At 35.3% G+C, this 25,625-nt stretch overlaps 1 protein-coding gene across 6 annotated transcripts; it reads right to left on the reverse strand.

The window, feature by feature from the left end:
* Nucleotides 1-1,390: 1,390 nt before the first annotated feature.
* On the reverse strand, nucleotides 1,391-20,928 carry LOC117909758 (double-stranded RNA-binding protein 4-like). Of its 6 annotated transcripts, none has more exons than XM_034823815.1 (7): nucleotides 20,653-20,928; nucleotides 17,885-17,965; nucleotides 16,660-16,922; nucleotides 6,888-7,098; nucleotides 5,943-6,366; nucleotides 1,807-1,910; nucleotides 1,391-1,717 (listed from the first exon to the last, which is right to left on the reverse strand). In XM_034823815.1, the coding sequence occupies exons 2-7, from the start codon at nucleotides 17,928-17,930 to the stop codon at nucleotides 1,692-1,694; spliced, it is 1,074 nt and encodes a 357-aa protein (XP_034679706.1). In that variant the 5' UTR covers nucleotides 17,931-17,965; nucleotides 20,653-20,928; the 3' UTR covers nucleotides 1,391-1,691. The 6 variants fall into 6 exon arrangements, with proteins under 6 accessions (XP_034679706.1, XP_034679705.1, XP_034679703.1 ...); XM_034823814.1 differs by having other exon boundaries at nucleotides 17,885-18,024; XM_034823812.1 differs by having other exon boundaries at nucleotides 17,885-18,059.
* Nucleotides 20,929-25,625: the final 4,697 nt, after the last annotated feature.

Consider the following 25,625-nt stretch of genomic DNA (forward strand, 5'->3'; position numbering starts at 1 on the left):
GTACATTTCTTAGATTTTTTTTTTTTTAGGTGAATAAATGTATGAATTTAAATAACCAGTCCACTGCCATTTTTCTTCTAGACCTTTCATAATTTTTAATGATCTTTTTATTTTCTCGATTTTAACCACACAAAAAAAAAAAAAAAATCTATAATTCCAAAAAATTATGGAATTTTTTCCAACTTTTTGTCACCTTCCCTATGTGATCATTAAAAAGTGGAAAAATGAAATGTAGATAAATTCATGCAAATATAAATTGGGCATCAATGGGGCCTGATATACATGATACTCTCTTTTGATGATTGACTCAAAATGCCATGCCTAATGAATACCTTGGAAGGAGCAAATATGATCCCGGATTTGAGCCATCTGAGATTTCGTAATATAGATATCGGGTATGGCCCTGGAGCGTATGGGTGTGTGTGGTGGGGGGGGGGGGGGGGGGGGGGAGGGATGGCGAGGGCTGGGAGACTGGGCCTGCCCCTGGGCTGTCGACACCAATTGTTGGGCACAAGAATGAGGAGGGCGTCGAGGGAGTGTTGGCTTTGGCTTCCTTGCCACTGGAATCGGTTGACAGGTTTCATATGGAGTCAAGGAAACAGATTCGCTCTGCTATCCAACTCAAACCCAATTCTGCACTGTAGGGAGCCATACCACATCACTGGGGAAGCCAGTTCAGTTTTCAGACGCACATAACCTAAATAAGCACGCTTCCTACCATGGTATAACATGAAATATTAAAATACAAATATAATTAGCGACCAAGCATAAGTATCCTTCTTTCTCCTGCTAAGAATTAAGAGAGAAAATTCTCCTGCGCTTGAATTCTCCATTCAGCTAATTAGACAGCGAATTAGTTGGCTGAAAGCGTTGATTTGTGGGGGATTTCATGCCCAATGAGTATGTTTAATAGTTTCCAAGAACATTGTGGCCAATTTACTTTTATGTTCCCCTTCTTGGAAAGAGAACTCTTCCGATGAAATGTATTGTTTTTGTAAAAAGAGAAAAAAAATTAATATAAGTAAACCATAAATGAATACAATGAAAAACAAAACAAAAATCCACTGAAGGAGGAAGAGTTGAGGAAAATTGCCATTCAGGTTACAAGAGCAAAATTTCATTGCCTACTTTTGAAGTAAGTTTGAGAACTTCAAGTTCACCAACTACATGAGCACTGTAAATATTTACATGGATTCAATCATAAAATCTCTTAATTTGCCTGAAGCTTCACCCAAAGGGCTGGTATCTGTCAGTCATGATTCACCACAAGTTGCACTACCACCCAAAGCAGAATCAGAGGGAGGTGTGTAATTAGGAGTGATAAAATGTATATTACTTCAGTTAGTTGGTAAGGGCAGAAAAGTAAAGAGCATCATTTAGGAACTCAAAATGCAAATCCAAATTTTTCCTTCTTTCTTACCTTCTCATCAAACCATACATAAGAGTATGGCATAAAACAAGGGAAAAACAGATTTAGAAGGTTTAGCAGTTCAAGATACTCGACAGTAACAAAGTCAAAAGATTGAGCAATATTTTTATCTTACAAGAGAGTGTTGGTTAGATGTTCAAGAAACAAAGAAATGTTTGAGCCACAGTTAGTAAATACAAGAAGGATCTGTCGCTCACTAGGCTACTGACTACCTGACCCGCAAACGTCCCTCACTGTGCCACAGAACAAGGTGGAGCCTGATTCAAAGGCAATACAGCAACCGGCAACCTGCATTTTTTATTTTTATTTTTATTTCTATTCTTTTAAGGAACACAAAATATCAGTAGGAAAACAAGATTGAAAAAGGGGAGACATACCATCAACAAATATGACATGCATCCACACTAAACATAGACTATTACATGCATCCATATGCATAAATTTGATAAATGACAGCACCATCCAACAATGAAATGCAGAACTGGCAAGAAAAAGAATTAAAAACCATGAAAAAAATGTGGAGAAATAGTCATCAGCACTACAATTAAAATAATATACTAGTGTTTTTAGAATATTTTAACAGAGAGAATATGCAAAATGCAATGAGGTAAAATAACCTCCCAAGAACAGAAAAATGAGCAGAAAATCAAATGCCCATTCATGGCAAGGCTCAAAAAGAGAACAGCAAAAGGCCAAGGTTTCTTCACAAAAACTCGAAAAGAAAGGATAATCCATTTTCAAAGGGAATTTAACTCATGAGTTGGCAAACCTAGAGACCCATGAGAGTTGTATGAACCTAGGTCTTGGAAAAACCATTGGCGTCCTCCATTAAATAGGAGCATCCCCATGGCGCCACATTTTTGTTGGTCCAACCAAATACATTCCAACTATCACTTTCCAAAAAAAATGTCATATGAAAATTAACTTCTTCTCACCTCAAAAGGAAGGGACCACCTTTTGGTCTCTTTGTGACTCCAACCCAAATGAGTTGGAGAAAGTAAAGATGATATAGACCCCAGGATGTTATCTTGAGTTGCTGGCGCTAAATGAGAGGGCACTTGAGAACTAAATATGGGCATTTTATCATAGAAGCTTATTTTCCAAGCTTAAACATAATGAAACCTCCTAAAATAATACCTATTCATGGAAAAACACAAAATAACTCATTCTGAAATAATCAAATATCTTCTGAAACTAAGACTCTAAATTATTATCCCTTGGAACATTAATGAACTTCAACAACAAAAGGTAACTTAAAAAAATTTCAACATTCAAATAATAGAAAAAGAAACTTTTTATGAAGACTATAATGACTTCCTCTTAATCCCACATGTTTTCAAATTTCTCTTTTTTTTTTTATTTGAAACAACAATGTATTAAATTAAGTTAGGGATCAAGAAGTACAAAAAAAGGATGAGGAATCCGCCCAGTAAACAAAGAACTAAATAAAAGTTAAGTAAACTTATCCAACAGTAAAGTATCACATGGGAATATACAAAAACAACTCATAGCTTTGAAAATGAATAATTTTCTCCCAAGCAATCACTCCTTGCTAGCCCACATCTTTCGAACTACACACCGAAACCAATCAAATTAAACCACATTAAAGGGAATATCTCTTCCAAGTTGTGGTGCAAGAGGCTCAAAAAGAGGCAAAGGAATAAATGATATCCCAAAGAGCCTCTAAAGTCCTCACTTCATCCCAAAAAATCCTAACATTTTTTCCCACCACACAACCCAAATCAAAGCAAGACAAACGATTTGCCATAGAACCTGGCCTCTAATGGAGCTTGTCCCTTATATGAGATGGTCATTATGCCACATATACCCCTATGATGAACCCAATCCAAATTAGTTAATCTGAATAATCTCTGTCATAACCCTAAAGTCAATGGACATTGTCAGAAAAGATGATTTACCGTTTCTCCAACAAATTAGCCAATTTGGATAATTTTTGCCATAACCCTAAAGTCAATGGACATTGTAGGAAAACATGATCTACCTTTTCTCTAGTCTTTATACACAATAAACAAACATCAGGACTAACTTTGTAGGATCTTCTCAAACTATAGCATGTTGTTCGTGTTTATCTTCTTGTGTGTCACTAACCAAGCAAACGTTTTGACCTTAAATGGGACTTGACATTTCCAAACAAAATTAGTAGGAAAGAATAGAATTGTATCAGAATGATTGGACAAGACTAAAAAGAACAACTTTACTATATATAAACCTGATAAAGATAAAGACTAAGTTCTTGCATCTGGAATGGATAAAGATAAATACAAAAGAGTAAGAGAGGACATGAGCCTTTCAAGATCTCCTATCTCAAAATTAGAAAGGCTACAACAGAAGTTAAAAGTTCCAAGAGAAAAGATAAGTGAAGCCAAGAATTGATGAAATAGGAAGGTTTTTAACTGTGACAATCCTAGATAGACATGGGAATTGAGAACACAAAGGCTTATCCCCCCACCACAAATCTTCCCAAAAACGGATTCTCACCCCATCTCCCACCACAAACCGAGTGTATTTGATAAAATCCTTAAAGACCTGTGCAATGGCCTTCCAAGGCAACGATGTAACCACTTAACTATAATGTTGGCATCCCACCCATTAGCTTGTGTCCCATATATGCTTAGAATAACCATCACCAAACAAAAAAACTTTCGTTAGAAAACCTCCAAATCCATTTCTCTAATTAAACATGGTTCCATAGAGAAATCTTCCCATACCCCAAACTCCCTTCCACCTTAGACTAACACACTAAGTCCCAACTAATGAGATGGTCTCTCTTGTGCTCCCTAGCCCCTAACCAAAGGAAATCTCATTGCAATTTCTCAATTTTGAAAAGGGAGAGGAAATAGCTAGGAATATGGGACAAACACCTATATGGGACAAGTTCCATCTAATGACAATAAGTTTTTTCCTACCCATCTAATCTTCACAAAATTCTCACAATCACCGGATCCCAAAAAACACATCCTTGGGTTCCCCCTAAGTGAGAGACCTAAGTGGTGAAGAGGCCAATCAAGGGCCTTGCAATCAAGCAACAATGCCATCCTAGTGATCTAATCCTAACCTATGTTGATGCTTGAGAGAGTGCTCTTATCAAAATTGATCTTAAGTCTAGATATGTGCCCAAAAACTACCAAAACTATCTTAAGCATTTTCAAATTTTCTCCTTTCGCTAATGTAATTCGGATGATAGTACTCCATTCTTCCAAGTGCAAAGAAAACAAAAGGTTAAATTTCTGGCCAATTGTAGTCTTCAAGTCCACCAAATAATACATTTGAAGCATTGGAGGCCTTCAACATCTTTTTGAAATTTTTTTCATTTTACCCATAGAATTTGTGCTTTTGCCCAACTATTCTTTTCGATAGCATTAGCACAATTTTCATTTTCCCAAACCATGTAACCAACTTACATTTTTCTTCCAATTGGTGTTAACTCCACTTATCATGGACACACTCATTTCTATTTCTATGCTTGGTCCATTACTTATCCACATAAACAATCTTATTTCACACTTTCCTTATGATAGACTTATGAAATGAGCTTATGACAGTTGAATTAGCCACCTGATAAGATTGAAAAAAGGTTCCCACCCTAAATGGAAGCCCAAAAATCTGTCTTAGAGGCTAAAAGTCAATTGCTAATCAAACTTTAGTGATACCCTAATCTTCAATACATAACGGTTTAACATTTTGAAACAAATGCTCAAAGTGTTGGACCATTACTTTTCAAATGTACAGAAAAAAAAAATGCTAAAGGAAATCACACCTTCAAAACAGAAATAAACATGCACCAGTTTACACACATTTGGGGAGAATGTTCAATTCAAGGGTTAGTTTATTTTCTGACTGTTACATCAATATTTCCCTCTTCATTCAGATTCAATTTCATAAAATCGACAATCCAGAGAAAATAACAATGCGTTACTTTTGCTCCACAGCAAACACCTCTACATTGCTGGAATTAAAATGGAAACAAAAAAAGAAACCTGTTAAACACTAATGGCTTTTATGGTTTGAAATTGCTTCTAATTAATTATCAAACAACAAAATATAGTGTAAGAGAACACTTCATAAAAACTTTTAGACCTAGGGGAATATTCCCCATGTAGAAATACTAGATTTGACTTAGTGGTAAGCGCTTTTACATCATCTAAGAAGATAGAGGTTTTGGCCTAGCCTTAAGCACCATTTGGGTTTTGATTGGGCCCTTGACCTAGGGTGGATCCAGCATACATGAAATAATGCAACACAATCCATTATATACACAGGCTAACTGCAAGTCATGAATTTGAAATCCCCACTAAATCAGTGATTACTAACATTATACAATAAGATAATTAAAACTGAAAATGCATGCATACATATGATGCATAATAATATGAGAAAGTACAAATGACTAGATATACAAGAGAATGATCAGATCATCATAAATATAAAACCAAGAGAACACAATCACACCAGTATTTAAAAAAAAGGGGGCATATAAGATTCTAGCACTTACTGAGCATCAGTTCGCAACTTCTTATTAGCCTTTTTCTTGTTCTTGCGATTCCGCTTCCTCCCAGTAGTTGGAGACACGACCAGAGGCTGCTCAAAAACTGAAGGCACAAATGAAATTGGGGGAGCAATCACTTCAGATGACACATTTGGTTTTGGCTTCTCCAATTCATGAACTGGTGGATGCGTCACTGGAACATGAACCAATTGTCCAGATAAAGGCACTGAAACTGCAGTTGGCAGCAATTGATCAGTACCTGGTGCAACTTCAACTTCTTTCCCTTTACAGGGTGGGATCCCAGAAGTTAATCCTACAGGCAAAATGCCAGTATGAATATAGGATGGGTCCTTGACTCTGTGCAAAGCAGCATAGAGTTTAACTTTAGACTTGATTATCTCAGACAGAAGAGTCCCAGATCCTGAGTTACCTGCAAAATATTTTCAATAAGTCAACCAATCATGCACGCATTAAGAGATAAGGAAATTCATATGCATACACACATGTAAGATGTGTGGGCACACACCAAAGATGAAGCATGAGCACAGACATACAAACAAGCACACCAAGACACAGGATGTGCATACACAGAAAATCAAATGCAAACACAAACACATGCACCCACAGTCAGAGCTGCATGAGTGCACACATGCTGGATGTATGAGAGTGCACCTCAGGTGCAGGATGTGCACACACATACAAGCACACATGCTTAGACACAGAATCTGCATACACTATCACAAACACAACCCCACACACACACACAGAAGCATGTGTACACACAAAAAGATGTGCAAGTGCACTCATAGAGATGTGCACTTGCGCACACACATGAATGCATTTGCAGGCGCATACCAACCCACCCACCCACAAGGACACAGGGAGGGATTTTGCATAAATCCTGTAAGCTGTCAGGAACAATTTTGTACTCAAGCATATAAAGATTATTACCCAGAATTGATAGAATAACAGTACGTGCTGCCAACTGCTCAGCCTCTTTCTTGTTTCTGCCAGCATCACCAGTATAAGTGACTCCATTGAACACTAGAGAAGAAACAAAAACTGGAAGCAAGCCTTCCGGTTGAACTGTTGTATACGTTGGCTTTTCCAGATTCATCTTGACTGCAAATTCATTTAGAATAGACTTGCAAAAGACTGTATCCTGTAAATTTAACAAATAAATTACTTACAAGGAAACCAAAATGGATAAGCAACATTTTATCAATAAATAAATTCCAAAAAGCTAAATATTGTTAATATGAAAAATAAGGAAAATAAAGAAAATTACATGACACATTACAAGAATAAAAGAATGGTGCTTTTTGGTACAACTGTTTTCAACCATCAGACCTTATGCAAATAAAATTAATAAAATAAAATAAAATAAAAATTAAAAAGACTGAAATTTTATGCTTACCATTTGATAAAAAGGTTGGAGAAACATCACTAAAATAAAACATGTTGAGATTGATGGAATGACATTGCAGTGATGAGCAGCTGTTGAGTTTCTAAACTTCATCTAATATTAAAGAGGTTCTCTGGAGAAATCAAGGTGATTTCCCATAAAGGAAAAAGCAAGGTAATTCCCCATAAAGAAATCCATATAAGGCATTTTTTATTTTTTTTATTTTTGGATCAGAAACAGAATTATTTTAAAAGTGAATAAAAGTGCATTAGAAGGATGAGGAGTCCTCCCCCAAGATAAATTTATTCAAGGGATATGAAGATGCATGAATCATATTTTAGAAATAGACCACTAACAGGACAACCAAAAAATAATCAAAGAGGGAAGCAATGTTTAAACTATCATTTAAACAAAAAAGAAAAGCAAGCTGAAATTTTCACTTTTCCAATCAAGATAACATGTCTGAGCTCATTTACCATGTGTGATTCTTCCCAATTTATTAGAGGTTTTACAAAAGGCAAAGACAATCCCAATCCCAAAATCTCACAAAGATGTTTAATCAAATATCACCTTAAGGCAGGCATGTTTTCGAAGTGCCCCACCTCCTCACTCTCATCCAATTAACCACCATTAAGGAATCCCCTTCAACAAGTGACACTCTTTGAACATGACACTCAATTAATCAATAGTGGAGAATCCCCTCATTGATGACATTCCCTGGGCCACAAGTATTTACCTCTCTAGGACCCATAAAAATAATAGGATCATTTCTTGTATAATGTTTTTTTTTTTTTTTTGATAGGTAAATGCAAATTATATTAAAATACCAAAAAGAGCACACCAACATACACATGGAGTATACAAACGGCCACCAAAAAGCACCAAAAAGAAAATTGAAACAAAAATACTCCCTCCCTCAATCTGACCCTAACCAATTAATGAAATCAGCAAAGGACATAGATGAATGTTCTATAAACAAGTTAGCCCAATAAAATAAGCTGCACAAAAACAAAGACTTCATCCTTTGAACAGAAAGTTCCACATTTTCAAAAGATCTTCTATTTCTCTCTTTCCAAATAGTCCAAAAGAGGCATAAAGGCATTGCTCTCCACACTTTCTTCCCCTTTCTTCCAATAAATGAGCCATGCCACCTTAACAGGGTTTCTCTAACTGTAGAATGAATCATCCAACACACCCAGAACAATGAGAACAAGAGCTCCTATAACAGCCTCACCTTAACACAATGCAAGAGTACGTGGTCAATCGACTCCTCACGAACATAACTAAGGGAACATCTATTGGCTAAAGACCACCCTCTCCTTTGCAATTGGTCTAAAAGTCATGTTGCCTCTCAAACAAAAAAACTTCTTGTATAATAAGCACTGTGATTCAAAAAGCGATGGACAAGGCAGAGCAAATAAATGCAATCAATTCATGACCTCCAGGGCCAGGTTTACTTAGAGATTCTAGACATGATTGAACATAGATAAGCCTTGCTTAACATACCCATTAGTAAACACTTCCAAGTTTAAAAAAATATTTTGAGGGCCAGAGTCTAATTTTTAAGGACCATTAGCAAGCAAGTTCACAACAGGAAGAATATTTTAGATTACATTGACTGGGCAACTAACAAACCATTCCTCAGTCAAATCCTACATGATCACGCATTATGGATTAAATGTCAAAGTGGATAACATTCACACATTGTTTGAGAGAAAATTGTTGAAGAATAGGAATTTAACTAATGGACATGAAAGCAAAAGAAATGAATTTTACATCTCGCAATAAGAAAAGACCCAACCATGAAAATTTTTCTATTACACATTTTGTTCAGTGTCAGTAAAAAAAAATGGAGGCTACATTGTCAGATACGGACATGCAAATTTTCAAGCATTGAAATGAATACTATCCACATTCCACTACTTTAAAATGAAATTAAAATAAGTATTCAGATTCCTATAAGTCCAATTCCAATTCCTTTTATTATAAATCATGTCAATTCCAAAGGCCAAAACTTGTTGTTTTCAGTTAATTCTTTTCCAAACTTGTCCACACCAAGCAGCAAGCACAATATTAGGATAATAGAACAAGTGACAACATTGAAGAACTATTGAAGAGAATTTTTTCAATACAGTCATGTTATTCATTTAAAAAGCCCCTATTTTGGTAAGATTTTACACAAGGAAAACATGTAAAGGCTTGGTATGGTGATATCGGATTCTCCATTGAGTAAGCAAGGCATGAACAAAACAATTATCAAAGATAGCTAGGATGGCCCCTAAAAACAAAAGTAGTGCAGCTCCCTTTTGTGCCAAGAAATCCACATCTTAAATAGCCAAACTTGGCAACCAATTGTTGTCCACATCCAAGGCAGCATGATGACCAAACTTTCCCCAAGGAAATGGGCAGACCTCCATGTGCTGGAAATCAAGTTACTAGCCTGCCTAATAGCGTAGACAAATTCCTCTAAACCAACATAGAAGACAAGGGCAGAGCAAGAAATAGGATCTACAGGGGGGAAAACATAGTTTTAAAAGGTTCAAGGCGCACCAAAGCGCAAAATAGTCCTGGAGCCTGAGGCAAGGCGCACCTAAGGCACGGGCTTTAATGAAGTGAGGTGCACCCTAATTTACATATATATTTTTATATAATATAATCAAATTTAACAATCATTTATTTGTCCTAAACACATAAATCATCAAATATCATCCAAAACTTCAATTTAATCAACAAAAAACATAAAAATAAATAACTTCAAGCATAAAAACAAATCCAAATCCATATTGCTAATGACCTAATACATATCCAAATCTAAAGTTTCCAAACCAAAACATGAAATTTGTCCACAATTCAAAAACATCATTAAAAAACACTTAAATAACAAATTTGTCCACAACAAGCAATTATCACTCCTCTAAATCAACAAAATCATCATCATCATCATTTCCATCATCACATTTGTAGTCTTCCCCATCTGCTGAATCAACCATTTCTCCATCTTCATCTTCATCTATTAGCGAATGAGAAAGCAAAGATCTAGAACTTGAAGCTATCCCCCTCGTTGGTGGTATTATGCTTGAGCTTGCTCTAGCTCTAGCTCTAGTATCAAACCTAGCCTCCTCAGCTCCAGTAGCTCTAGCAACATCACCCCATGTCAAATTATCATCATCAAATACAAAATCGTCTTGTGCACCTCCATGAGAATCCTCATCTTCCATTCTTCCTATCAACCATTCATTGCTATCATCTATATCTTTCAAGGAAATTGGGTCAATGGTGTTACGTTCATTGTATCTTCTCTTCAAGACTCGATTATACTTAATGTATACCAAATCATTCAAGCGTTAATGATCTAACCTATTTCTCCTCTTGCTATAAATCTGCAAAAATTTATAAGCTCATAAATATATTCTAAAGTTTTAACTTTTAACTTTTAAGTTACATTCAAAACTCTATTAGACGATTACTTGTAATTATTTTGGTCACTTACATTTTCAAAGATGCTCTAATTCGGTTCACAACCCGATGCACTACATGTTAAGTAGAGGAATTTCATTACAAACCATTGCAAATTTGGAGTTGAAGCTCCATATGCAACCCACCATTTAGTTGTAGTATAAATATTAACAATTTAGTGAAACAATTCACCTATTTTAGCAAAAATACAATCTAATCAATTAAATAAACAAAACTAAATAACTAACCTGGTGTTCTAGTCTTCCTTGTCCTAACAGCTAACTCATTCCCGAATAGTCCTTGGGCATTTGTGTACAAACTCACTTCGGCCACAACTTTTTCTTCCTTAGCAAGGTCTCTTGTCAGCCTTAAGATGCATTTATACAAATCACTCATAATCTTTACATCATGCTCTATATTTGATTTATCATAGAAGAATTTCGAGTTCAAAAAGTACCTTGCTGCATGCAAAAGCCGATGAAGCTGAATCTCCCACCTCTTATCAATGATTTTGAAGATTTCTTTGTACTTCTCTTCATTTTCATTAAAACTTCTCACAATTATATCCTTAGCTCTATTCATGGCCTCATAGATGTATCCCATAGGAGCTTTTTTTTCACCATCAACCAAACGAAGCACATGAACTAGGGGGACCCGAAACCTTTAAGCAAAACATAATAGTGTTCCAAAATGAAGGCATTAGAACTATGTTGGCTATAGTTTTCCCCTTTTGCTCTTTTGCCCATTTACTATTTGACCAATCTAAACTTGTAAACATCTTCCTCAAGTTGTTTTTTCGTTCATGCAATCGCGATACTGTGATGAAAGCAGTTGCAAACTAAGTCTTAGCAGGCCTAAGCAATTCCCTTTGTCCAGTAAATCGCCTCATCATGTTGAGTAGCCCTAAGCGATTATAAATATACTCATTTAGTGATATAGCACTCTTCAATGTCCTCTTGATGTTTGGTAGCTTTCCAATATCTTCCAACATCAAGTCAAGGCAATGCGCAGCACATGGTGTCCAATACAAATGCAAGCGCTTTAATTCTAACAACCTCCCTATGTGACATTGTAAATAATAAATTTACATAAGTTCTCAAGATAATAATTCAAATTTTAAAAGTAAATAAAAATTCAAGAAATAGTATTTATTACCTACCATCACATAACTTAAGTGATTATCTATTATAACTTGAATAACATTCTCCTCACCAACTTGCTCTACCCATTTGTCAAGTAACTCAAACATCTTTTTTCTCATTTTAATCATTGAAAAAACATCAATAGATTGCATGAACATGGTTCCCTTTGAACAATTAACCAAAAAGTTCACCAAAGTTCTCTCTTTCCTATCGGTCCATCCATCCAACATAATTGAACATCCATTTTTTTTCCATTCCACCATATGATCTTTCATCAAATCTTTTGTGAGAGCCAATTCTTTCTCAAGGTTAGTAACTCTTACCTCATGAAGAGTTGGTCCTTCATACTCACATCATATTGGCCAATAGCCTCAATCATTGGTTGGAAACTTGAATATGTGACTGCATTAAATGGAATAGCAGCCTCATACATTCACCTTATGATAAGCATACAAGCTCTTTCTCTTGCTTCTTTTTGTAGGCATCATTGATGGTAGTTTGATTCATCTTTCCACTCCTTTGATTTTGAAAAACCACCTCTACATTAGGAGTGAAAAACTGATCCATAGGACCTTTTTGTCTTGGTTTTTTTGAAAAAAACATCCTACCACCACTTCCTCCTCGATTACTACCTCCACTAGAAATGTTGGTGACATTCATTCTACTATTAATCTCCTCACCAAAATCTTCATCTTCCAAAACCAAACAAATCTTCATTAACATCTTCGCTCATCATATTCATTTGTTCTTTTTGACTTTTCTTGGAACTCATATACTCTTTCATTTCTTCTCTGACATGTTCCAAACATTTTTTAGCATTTCTATATCCACCAACAAGATGTGGTTGGTGTCTATATATGCCTCATTTGATTACTTTATCACAAAAAAGGCATATGATGGTGTTCAAATCTTTTTCATTAACCAAACGAGCATACTTCCATATGGGATCTCTTCTTCCACTTGCACTAGAGTCCACTTGAGTTTCACTTTCATTATCTATCTTGCAAACAAATTATTTATATTATAATAAAATAATTATAATTAAATTAAAAAGATAAATTGAAAAAAAAAAATATGCATATTACATTAACAAAAAATATGCACATGAGAGTGTTTTTTGTTTTTTATTTTTATTTAGTACAATTTTCATGTTAAAATACAATATTTATATTATTTTTTAAATGTCAATGGAGTTATGAGACAAGAACGGAAAAAAATGCAAAAAAGTGAAGAAAAGAGAAAAATACCGAGGTCTCGGAAAGGTATGTGACTATTTTTCCTCTATTTTTCTCCTATTTTTCCTTCTCTTCTTCGTCTTCTTCACTTCTCCACTGCACGGTTGAGGCGGTTGAGGCTAGGGCAAGATTTGGGAGGGTAGTCAAGTTGAAAACAACCAAAAAAAAGGGTTGGAAGGGAAAACAAGGTCAAAACGGCGTCGTTTAGGCCTTTTTTTTTTTTTTTTTAAGGAATAGGCTCCAAAACGACGTCATTTTGGTCCCAAAAAATCAAAAAAAAAATAGGGCTTCTCTCTGCCCTCTGCAACCCAACGTCAGAGAAGAAGAGAAGGAGAAGAAGAAGAAGAAAAAGAAGAAGGAGAAGGAGGTAGGGGATTGAGGCGCACCTGTGGACCGCGTCGCGCCTTGCCAGAGGCGAGCGTCTTGCGTGCCTAAGCGGCGCGTTCATGAAGGGGCGTCGCTTGCTTTCAAGCAAAGCGCCGAAGCCCGGAGCCTAGGCGTGCCTTTCACAACTATGGGGAAAATAAAAGAGATTAGGTTCAAGGGAGCAAAAATAAGTCATAAAACAACATTTGGCTCATTGGTTGCTTAGTTTCTCTCTAAAAGTGAGGTCATAGGATCAAAAACTTATTTTGCATAATAAATTTTTTATTTTTCAAGGGGGGGCATGTGCCCCCTCCTCTAAGCCCCACTTGAATCCGCCGGTGATAGAAGACAAGCTCAAGCAACTAGCTCCTGGAAGGATTTCCAGGAGGTTTAACACTTCAACCCTAATAGCATCTCCATATTGCTCAGAAGCCGAGTAAACTATGATCTCCACAAGATGATCTTTGATAATCTTTCCCACCATTATTCTACCTCAGTTACCAAGAGAATATTCATCAAAATTTAGCTTGATCAACTATTTGGGAGAGGGATCTAACTCCTTGAAACAGAATAAAGCATTTTCCCATGGGGAAATGCAGTCCTCCAATGTCCTTGATGATACTCACAGAAGCATACCCAATAACTACTCCATAACTAGCTTGAAAAAAACAGTAAAACAATCCTCTCCAGAATAATCTCTACATGATCATCTCTCCTCAAATATCCACCTATTCTCTCCTCAAATATCCACCCGTTCTCTCCTCAAAATGGCACCGAGAAACAGAGGCCTGGCTCAAGTGACAAGGGGTTGGGATGAGGTTGTGGAAGGTTCCAGGTTCAAGTCCCAGAGGGGACTGAGAAAAAAGAAAAGCCCACCACAGTATACAACTTGCATCATAATTGAGAAATGGAGAACAAGCCAAGTACTAGTTTCCCTACGTTACATGCTTGTTGATGCCACATGACGCTATTTTCAATTTTTTCAGGATTTTTGTAAAGGTGCTTTGACCATCACAAAAGATAATGGACTACTTACAGACTATGGATCAACCACAAGAGAGGGGCTTGCATATTGTAGTTTTGGACTACAAGAACATAATTTTTTATAAAATTGTCATACTACCATGTGATAATATGTTAGTGAACAAAAAAAAATCATTTCTGCTAATTAGACATTTTTTAACGTTTTTGTTTTGGCCCATGCATCTCATAGTGCTTATCCTATGCCACAACAGTAAAAAAAACTCGCAACACTCCATCTACCAACAACACCCCCACCCCAACCAACAACTACCTGTGAGCATGAAGCATATATGCCACCCCCTCTGTTTTCCGCCCAAAAGCTGAACCCTAGCACAAGTGATGGGGAAAAAACAAGAAATAAAATAAAGCACGAGGAAAGCAGCCTCATTTTCACATAGACTCATGTCCAACTAGGAAGAATGAGCATTTTTGGTTTGCAGTCGTTGTGTTAGTCCACTGGCTGCAATTGTTTCCATTTCAGATGGTTTTAGTAATTTAGTATAATTCAGAAATGATATGCTACAAGCCATGTCTGCTAAGCAAGATAAGAACATAAGGTAGAATAAAGAAATCATATTTTCATATTAGATTGATGATTTGATAGAATAAGTTATGCAATAATTGATCCCAAGTGATGCAATAACTGATCCTGAGTCTTTCTTATATCCCCTCCACATAAAATATAATAAATCTATATTGGAGATAAGAGATACAGATATACCATTTAGCATAAATATATAAAACAATTTTATGTAATATATTTTAATTTATATACAAAACAATTTAATATAATATAGTTTAACATATATTATTTATAATCATATATAATATTTTACACAAGCAAAATAAATATTAATTAGCAATACCAGTTACAAAGAAATAAATAATCATCTATTAAAAAATAATTCGTGGAGTGATCTCCAAACAATGTTTAACATGAGAGAGATTTCAATTTTTTTCCTAACTACCAAATACCAATATGAGATGTGTTTTCCAATCCAATCTTCATCTCATAATAAACCAAATATTAGCATAGGATATCATGTCCCATGAGAGAGAATATTTTAGGATATCTATATCCAAAATTACTAAACATTACTTAAAAAGATAAAACAACCTCCAGAGAATCATTTTAATATTTTACAAGAACTAGGTTGCAAAATGAATTTTTTCTAGTAGGAAAATAAAGACGATAGATTAAAAGAATCTAACAAAAAGGAAGTGGATCTCATGTACAAACAATGTATATAAGCAGCACCAGAAAACAAAAACAAGCTCACTACCCAACTAACTAATCCTCATAATATCAACAAAGTCCAAAAAGGACAAATAAGGAGAACCCAAATCCCCAGCATACCACATAAACAATGTCTTAAGAAGTGATGAAAAGATCTCCCCAACCAGCAGCAAAGTAACAAAAAGATAACTACAGCAAAAAAATCTAAGCAATCTAGAAGTTTAGATGTTACCATGTGCCCCAAATTCAATTAAAAATAATGATAATAATAATCAGGTACCCCAAATCCAATTAAAATTAAAAAAAAAAAAAAAAAAAACCCTTAGAAGGGCTTTTGACATTCCATGAATGAAGTTAAGCTCCAGTTCTAGTCAAGGTCAATGGTGTCTACATCCAAAATTTAAGTGCATTCCTGTAGGCCTAGAAAACAGGCAGATAAAGCAAAAGCAACATCTCAAATGCTGACCCTTAAAGAGGGCCCATCAAAACCCAACAATCCTAAAACTTAAGAATATATGCAAAGAAGCCGATTCAACAATGCATAATCCGGTTGTGACAAAAGCTTGTATTCAAATTATCAAAGAAAATGACATGTGAACCAGGATATTTATCTCACTCGGATGACTAAATGCTGTAAATTACCTAAAAAAGAGAGAAAAGCACTTTTGCAACATAGAAATAAAGAATAGATTAAAATTTGAATAAAACTGGGCCAAGCACGAAGAAGAACTAAATTTTTAAATTGTTAGGAACTACCCCAGTTATAATACTAATCAACTCATACACAAAAACCTAATACCAAAGCCTAACCTAGTTCCACCCAGAAAACTTCAAATATCTGATAAGGCATGCAACAAACCTCACGAATAAGAGGACATCCTTCATCCTTTATCTTTTTTGATATGAACTCCAGTGCAAGTCTAGCAACATCCTGTTCTGCTGCTTTTCTATGTGAGAATGTGTTAGGCGATGTGTATGTTGCTCGATCCACTAACACAGTGGACCTAAACTTTGGTGCATGTTGGAACCCTTCATTGACAGTTTGATATATTGGGAGTGGTATGGCTGATCTTTGAGTGTACTCTTGCAAACGATTCTTATGCATCAAGTGTTCTGGGAGACCTAAAAAATTGATGCAATCAATACATCATTGATATGGACACATGTAATGTCACATAAAAGAAAAGTATAAATTGTAGAAGGTTTGTGCTTGCAAAAACATGAACATTTAATAAATGGAGAAAAAACATTAATAAAGCATTATTTAAGGCACAGAAATTGTTTATAGATTTGAAAATAAAAGGCTTTATGCATTCACATTTTATACATGGCAACCAGAAAATTAGTCACCATTTGATATTAGAATAAGTCACAGAGATTACAAGAATATTTAGTTCCAAAATTCGTTACATTTGTAATCTACTTGAACCTTATAGGTTTACTGTTGAGGCAATCGATCTAATTTTCTGCAGTTCCCCCCAGTGACATTACATTGTCCTTAATTTCAAGATCTCCATTTACAATGGTGTTCTTCCTGCTATCAGACTCACAAAACCTAGCATTTCTATCATTGTTCTTCCTTTTCTTGTCAAGTGGATGCCAGCACATTTTCCTTTTGAGTCCTTTGTGTTTAATGGCAAAATTTTTATTGCAGCAGTTTTTCTTATGGGAGAAACAGAAACAACAAAGAATGTCAGATCCAAAACCTCATTTTCCATTTTCTCAGCAACCAAATGGATGCTAAGGAAAAATTACTATCATTAACCACTGCACCCACGCACCCCCCCCCCCCCCCCCCCCCCCCCCCCACCAAAATAAATAAATAAAATAAAATAAAACCAAAACCAAAAAGAGAGGAGGAAAAAAAAACCCTCAATTCTATGATATCAATGAAAAGGAAATTGAGGCACCACATCTCTTTAAACCTTGGTTCAACTAATCCTAATAACAAAATCATTAGCTCCACTGAGCTTTGTGCTTTTGATCTTAGAGAACCACAATAAGGATGGGAAAATTTCCTTCACTTTTTTCAGCAGCCAAATGGAGGTAGATCAAAAAATGGAGTTATGGTTGAGAGGACTTACGGGTAGAGGAGGGAGCTGGACAATCCACCTTGGCAGCTTCAGACATCTTCAGGCAGAGATTACAAGAAAATCACTTGAAATCTGCGTTAAAATAGGTCTAGGGTTCAGGGGACCCCTTTTGGAAAGCCAGGAGCAGTATGCTGTCAGAAACAAGTATGCGTTCACCGCAGGTTCCCTAATCAGATTAGTAATCCGATGTGAGGCTGCCAATTTTTCATTTTTGCTTTAATGTCATGAGGACTACATTTAACTTGTATACTAGGACACATTCAGCTTAAGATGGAAAATGCACTAATTTTCTTCTATTAGCAAATCAGAAATAAAATGAAAAATAGAAAATGATTAAGCGTACCTTTTCCTTCGAAAGTACATGAATTGTACAATATTTTTATATTTTTTTGGTGTTTTGAATAGAATATTTCATACAATGGGGTTCGCTTGTATGGTTATAGATATGATATGGGCATCACCTTAATGTAAAATTTGAGAATAAAAATATATACATTAAGAATTATCAAACATCAAATGAGTAAAATAAATGAAAACAGTTTACTTATTCAAACTAAATTAGAGATTTTTTTTTTCAGTATTCCATCTATTTACTAAGGACATAATGCGAATGAGATTCTATTTCTTGGGAATCTAACCTTCCAAAAATATTGCATAGAATTCATTCATCAAAACAACAAATTGACACATACATATAGTCTTCATTGTCACTGATTATCCAAGTTGTTGATAAATCATTACAAGTTGACCCTCCCGTTGTTACTGTCACTATGCCTTGTTGCCACTATGACACTCTTTGCTACTACCAACATAGCTCATTTCACATTAAAAAGGTAATATTCATAATATCAAGGTGCCGTGTTAGGAAAACTATTGTGTTATTGCAAACTTGTTGGTTTAATTGAGGAGCAGTTTTGTCCATATTTTAAGTTGTCAGATTTGCAACTTTATGGCCTGTAAGTATTGACACCCAAGAAACTACATGAAACACGCCAAAAAAATGGAAGTTTCACATATATTCGACAAAACATATCCATTTGAAAGGGATGAAAAACTTAGATGGTGAACCCATGTGCTGCACCAACCATAAATTTGAGATCTCAAGATTTTAAAACATGTCTGGTGAAAAAGGCTAAGTAACTTCCCTGGTCAATCCATGTGTTGCAATAACATTAAATGTAAGAAAAACATTAAGAATTATGTGAAATGTTGTGTAAGCTTTTAAAGTATCATTACCACAATGTTCGAACATAAACAACCAAAACATCACAAAACAGACATATACTAACCAAGTGAGACCATAAAGTAGATTCAATGATATACTCATCAATATCATGGAAAACCTGAGAGCATCTGCCCACAATTGAAGAGATCTTTAAGATAGGCATGTCAATGGTAAGTTTGACATGAATAAGATCATCATCACAAGAGACATAAGCAACCAAGTCTATCTTAGAAACCAAGAATTCATGAGTTTCATGTGTTTTGACTTGGTAAACAATCTCTTATATTATTGCATTAGACAAACATATACATTATTGTATATCATTTTGGGGGGAAAGATATGGCAGAGGTAGCAAATAAATTTGAGGCACCTAGCTACATGAGTTCTAACTTTTACTTTTAGTGCCATGAGGGGTCAAAGAAATTGGTAGCCTTGAAGCACCAAGAGAATGGTGAGGCATAAATCTAATTTGTCCATTCCATATGAAATCCAATAATAAAATATTATCAAGAAAGAAGATGCAGAACTACCCAAACAATAAACAATGGCAATCCATGAATCCTTTGAAGTTGGTTAAGCAAAATATTATAAAAGGCTGGAGACTTGTCCAACTTGAACTTTTGGCTTCATAGAATCTACAGCAAACTAAATGGAAAGTTGGAACTTCAAGTTATAACTAAAAGGTACATAAAGTTTACTTCATGGATTTTTGTATGAATATAATTAATATGGCATGATTTGTTAAGTTGATTTCATGAAAACTCTAAAGTTCAATGTTTATATGTATACACCTAATGAATGCCTATATGTGCCTACTTAAACTTACCATGTTCAGTGAGATCGGTTCTAAATTGCACTAGAATCCGTTCTTGCCCTAAATCTGAGTTCCTTGTTTTTACACATATTCTACCTATTTCCCCGACAAGTAAAAGACTTGCATGCATAATATATCACAGAGTATTAGGAAAATGGCACCGAACAAGATTTATGAGTTGAAAACTAAGCACATATCAACATCAGATTATTTTGTAACTCCTAATCTTAATGCTATTTAATAATATGATCCAGAAAAAAGAAAGGATGAAGCTCAAAAACCCAAATAACATTTAAAGAACAATAAATCCATCCAAAAAAAAAACCTGTTGGTTGCTAAGAAAGCGCAAGAAAACAGAATTATTGCAAGACTCTCGAACACAAACTGGGTATTTTGTCAAGGTGAATACAACGTTTATTATATTTCCTGTTTCCTCCATTTTCTCAGCAATGGAAGGAAGCTAAAGGAAAATTATTATCAACAAAACAAACAGAACTCACGCGAGAAAACGTAGAGAGAAAAATAACTAAATGATAATCTTGGATTTTTTTTTTTTTTCTTTGTTTGCCAAATGTCCATTCCACTGAGCCTCATGTTAGCTCCAGCTCATCACCGAGCCTTTAATTTCTTCGGAATTTCTAAAAGAAAGAAATTTATTGCATTTCCCAGGAAAACAAACGAAGCGGATTGATAAATGTAGTTGAGTTGTAGACTACTTACTGGTAGAGGAGGGACCTGGATGCTCCGCTTTCACTGGCTTGGACATGTTGAGGAAGAGAGCGCAGGAGGTGAACCTGAAATTCAACACTGAGAGACACAATCAGCTGCAACTAGATCTAGGGTTTCTGAACTTCCTTCCATGCGGAACCTGAAATTCAACACTGATTAACTAAATTGGCCGTAATTAGATCTAGGGTTTTTGGACATCCCTTTAGGAGTTTGAGAGCTTGTTAAATGTTTTTCTATGGGCCCTCGCTCACCTCAACCACCCTAACGTTGAGGTGTGCCTTCAGTTCAGCCAGCACATTTATTTAACTATTTTATCCGGTTGGCCCCGATTGTTTTTTTTTTTTTTTTTTTTAAACAAAAACTCTCTTAAAATATAATTATTCCGTACGGTGTCAATCATTATACTAATATTTATTATGTAGATATGATAAAAATAAAATAAAAAATTGATTGAACAATAAATACATAAAAAAGATATTTAAATAAGTTTAGATTATATATATTTTATAATTATGAAAATTTTAATACTCTTTTTTAATTTGTCGATTATTATTTTAAAAATAATTTTTTTTCCAATTTTATAACCTAATAAATAGAACAATCAATTACCATAAATATTAATTAGATATATTATACCTAACATTTATCGAAATTTAATCATTTTTCATAAACGGAAAAACTAATTTATTTATCTTTATTATTAAATTATTTGGAAAGAAGATAAATGAAAACTTAAAGATTTTTTTAAGTATGTTGAAGATAAATGATGAAGAAAATAAAACCAATTTGAAAATCTCATTGTTTGGAGGTAACATTCTTTTATTTATTTTATATAAATAGTAATACAACAAAAAAATTATATATTAAATAGTAATAAATTTTAATTTATTTTATATATTTTGATTATATCTTTGTATTTTGATTACATTTTTGTATTCTAAAATATTTCATACTCAAATCATAAATTTCATATTTCAATATTATTATCATATTTTTTATATCTTAGTTACATCGATCATATTTTTGTAATCTTGATTGCATTTTTTGTCTCTATGTTAGTTATATTTTTTGTATCATAGTGTAGAGCCCTCTTTTCAAGCCATGAGTTAACAGTTTGCTGCGACTATTCTATTAATATTGTTTTCATGACTTGAAATGTTAGGCACCTCAGGACCACCCGAGAGAGAAGAAGTTTTTTTTTAGTAGGAGGGGGGACCCCTTTCTGGAAGAAAAGAGAGACCCGCTGCGTGGACATGGCAAAGAGGATGGTTACCCATGAAAGTGGTTGCAAGCCCATGATCGCTGAGAGGTGAATAGGAGAATGGGTGGTGGCTTGCCAAATGAGAGAAAAATAGAGTTTTTTTTAGGGAAGTCAGAACAGAGGACAGGTTTGGGGGGCTATTGAGGGAGAACAAGAGGAGGAGATGATCACGGAGAGAGCAGCCTTTTGAAAGGGATTTTTTGGGGTAGAGCACTTGCTAGAGACAAGGCAGTGGATTGCAACCCAAGACACCTCGTTGAGGAAGAGACTTCCGGGTATGTTTATCATGGCGTTTCCGGTATATTTTCATCTCACCAATGTTCCCTTGTGTCATCCTCTGTAATTTTGACTCTGCTTGTAGGGTTGTGCTGATTCGGTGATTATTAGTTTACTGTTCTAATGGTTTGTTGCATTCTAGGCTTTATTATCGTAAACATCTTCTGTTTTTTTTTTTTTTTTTTTTTTTTTTTTAACTCATCGATTGTTAAACCCATGGATGAAATGATGAAATGGGTTCAACAAAAGACCCTCAGACAAGCCATCACATCTCTTCCCATAAGATGTGCATGAGAACGATGATATTGGAAATGCGTTGGTGGGACATACAGTAGCTGCTCGTCCTGAAGTCCAGCATGTAGTGTGACCCTTTTGGCCTTTCTGAACTCACAATGGAATTCAAGTCCAATGAGACGTGCCTTTAGTCTCTCCCCAATACTGTGCTTGATGATATGTTAAGTTTCAACGTGAAAAACACTGTTATACATGATCTAAAACGTGACTTTGTTACACCCGTCTCACTCTACATCCTCTCATCCACATGCATGGGAACCATGCATACGTTCCTCTCATATCCATCTCCATGCATACCTATGTCGACCATCTTCTATACCTCTCACCATCTTTTCTCTCACTACACCACACCCTTCCTACCCATTAAATCTTTCATGTCTATGCCCATGCTTCCATTATGCCCATCACATACCCACCACACTCATATTCTCACTCATCCCTCTCATGCATCCACTTGCCTTACCCATTTTTCTCCATTCCATTTTATTCACTACATGGAGCCAACATCTTTACCATGCATACGTACCCTTGGTACTCCACCATACCCATTTCTCTCACTCACCATCCTTCAATTCCATCCAAGTCGGGTCCCGTCCTGCCCGAAGAAGACCCTGATTCGGCTCGACCCAACGACTCAGTCGGCGTAGGGGGTGCTGCCGGAATCCGAAAGAAGGGCACTGGGGTGCGAGCGTGGCTCCTCATGGACTCAACCGGCCAAGCCCAAGTGGTGGAAGTTGGCAAGCACGTGATCATGCAAAGGACTGATCTGCCCGCCCGAGACTTTCGGATCCTTGACCCTCTTCCCTCGTACCTGTCGACGGTGCTAGGTCGAGAGCGAGCAATAGTGATAAATCTAGAGCACATAAAGGCCATAATCACATGCCAAGAGGTTCTCTTGCTCAATTCCAAAGATCCCTCTGGTACTCCCTTTGTTGAAGAGCTTTAGAGACGGTTCTTGCGTCTACCCCACGCCACTAAGTCACATGAGGGTGGAGCCACGGAAGCTCATTGTTTCCACTTGCACATGTCTCCTTAGCGGCGGGCGTCCTGGGAGAGTGAAGAGAGAGGGCTTGAAGGTGGCTACCAAGAAAGTTGCTGGTGAAGATGATGGTGCCCAGGTGGAAAAGTGGGTTGTGATGGAGTTTGGTGTTTTGGGCTTGCCCATGATAGACATTGGGCTTGAGAAGACGCCCAGCCCAAGCATATTGATGGAGGGCATTATTCTCTTAAATAAATGGGTTGTGTTGGTGATGGGCTTGGGCTTGCCCATGGTGGCGGGTATGGGCTTAAGTTGGAGCCCAGGCCCAAAGTTGCTGATGAAGGGCCCCATTGCTCCTTAAGCCAATCACTCTCATGGCTCAAGTCCATGTTGAGCTAGCCCATTTGGCTGCCTCAATCCTAAAAAGAATCTCTAAACCCCTAATCTTCATAATCTATTAATTTATTATTTACATCTTATTATATTTTTTTTTTTTACCTACCTTCTTTAATTCAACTTAAGCATAACTGAATGATAAATTATTAAGATTGAATATCGTTTTTGAAACACAAAATAATTTATATTTCACCTTCCCTTCTTTAATTATGTCTAATCACCATATATGAAAACTTTTGTATAAATTAACTTATGTTGGTCTCGATGAATTTACTACATTCTAAACTTTAAATCCCATTTTCAAAAGTTAGGTCTTTAAGTAATTTCTCGAAAATCCCATGTCTTAATTTAATTTTTCAATAACTCGTTTAAATCTTATTTTCATCAATTAGAATCATTATCCCTTATTTATCTAGTTATTTAAAGTCTAAATCCTTCAAAAATCCAATGTCTTAATTTAATTTTTCAATAACTCGTTTAAATCTTATTTTCATCAATTAAAATTATAATCTCATACTTATCTAGTTATTTAAAGTCTAATCCTTCAAAAATCCCATGTCTTAATTTAATTTTTCAATAATTCGTTTAAATCTTATTTTCATCAAATAGAATCATTATCCCATATTTATCTAGTTATTTAAAGTCTGAATCCTTCAAAAATCCAATGTCTTAATTTAATTTTTCAATAATTCGTTTAAATTTTATTTTCATCAAATAGAATCATTATCCCATATTTGTTTATTTATTTAAGGTCCAATTCTTCAAAAATCCAACGTACTAATTTAATTTTCAATCTTAAAAATTCAACTACTCATTTTCTGTTCGTTTAAAATATTGTTTCCGTCAAATAGCATTATTATCCCATATTTATTTATTTATTCTAATCATTAAAGTTTAATTCTTCAGGACCCGACTTCCAAATCTAATTTCCAATCTCAAAGGCTCTACCGTGCGTATACCGCCGTTTAATGATTATTCTCGTTATTAATGTTATCCCATCCATTTACTTATTCAGTTATTCATATGCCAAAGATCTCATCTCTAAATAAATTCTTAAGTTTTCAACCTCTAAATTCACATCTTCAATCTCTAAAATTCCATATTTCGCCATTATTTACCTAATCTTTATTATTTCACCATCATCGTTATTCCATTCATTCGCTTACTTACTCATCCACTTATCCACTCATTTAAAATCCCGAACTCTCAAATCGTTTTCGAAATTCTCATCTCGTTCAAATTCAATTTCTAAAATTCCCATTCTCACATTCAACCTCTAAAAGTCTGACCAATTTTCCAGTAATCTTCGAGATTCCAACTTTTCAATTAAATTTCAAAAATCCAAATTTTCAATTAAATTTCAAAAATCCAATTTTCTCTCAAATAGTTTTAATTATGCTCTGGTTTTCAAAACGATCTTCTGCTCCTCTTGATTTCGATAAGCATGAATAAATTTTTCGTAATTCCAGAATAATGAAATTTGTGACATTAAGCCATGCAAAATAAACGGGCTTTGGTGAGGGTCCAACATGGGTGACTTTATGATTGATTGATTGATTGTTTGATTGGATTATCATACATGATTGATTTATCCTACTCTCTGACATGCATGAGACTATTTCTTAATTGTGCACTAACCCGCTCTTTTGATAGCGCATTGATCGTTTGATGCCAAGGTATGCCCCGCTCCCACTTCGATCATTCTTTATTTAGTGTTTTGATTCTCATATGCGCATGATCAATTTGAGTATCCATTGA

Source organism: Vitis riparia, unplaced genomic scaffold (genome assembly GCF_004353265.1).
Source record: "Vitis riparia cultivar Riparia Gloire de Montpellier isolate 1030 unplaced genomic scaffold, EGFV_Vit.rip_1.0 scaffold315_pilon_pilon, whole genome shotgun sequence".
Taxonomy (NCBI): domain Eukaryota; kingdom Viridiplantae; phylum Streptophyta; class Magnoliopsida; order Vitales; family Vitaceae; genus Vitis; species Vitis riparia.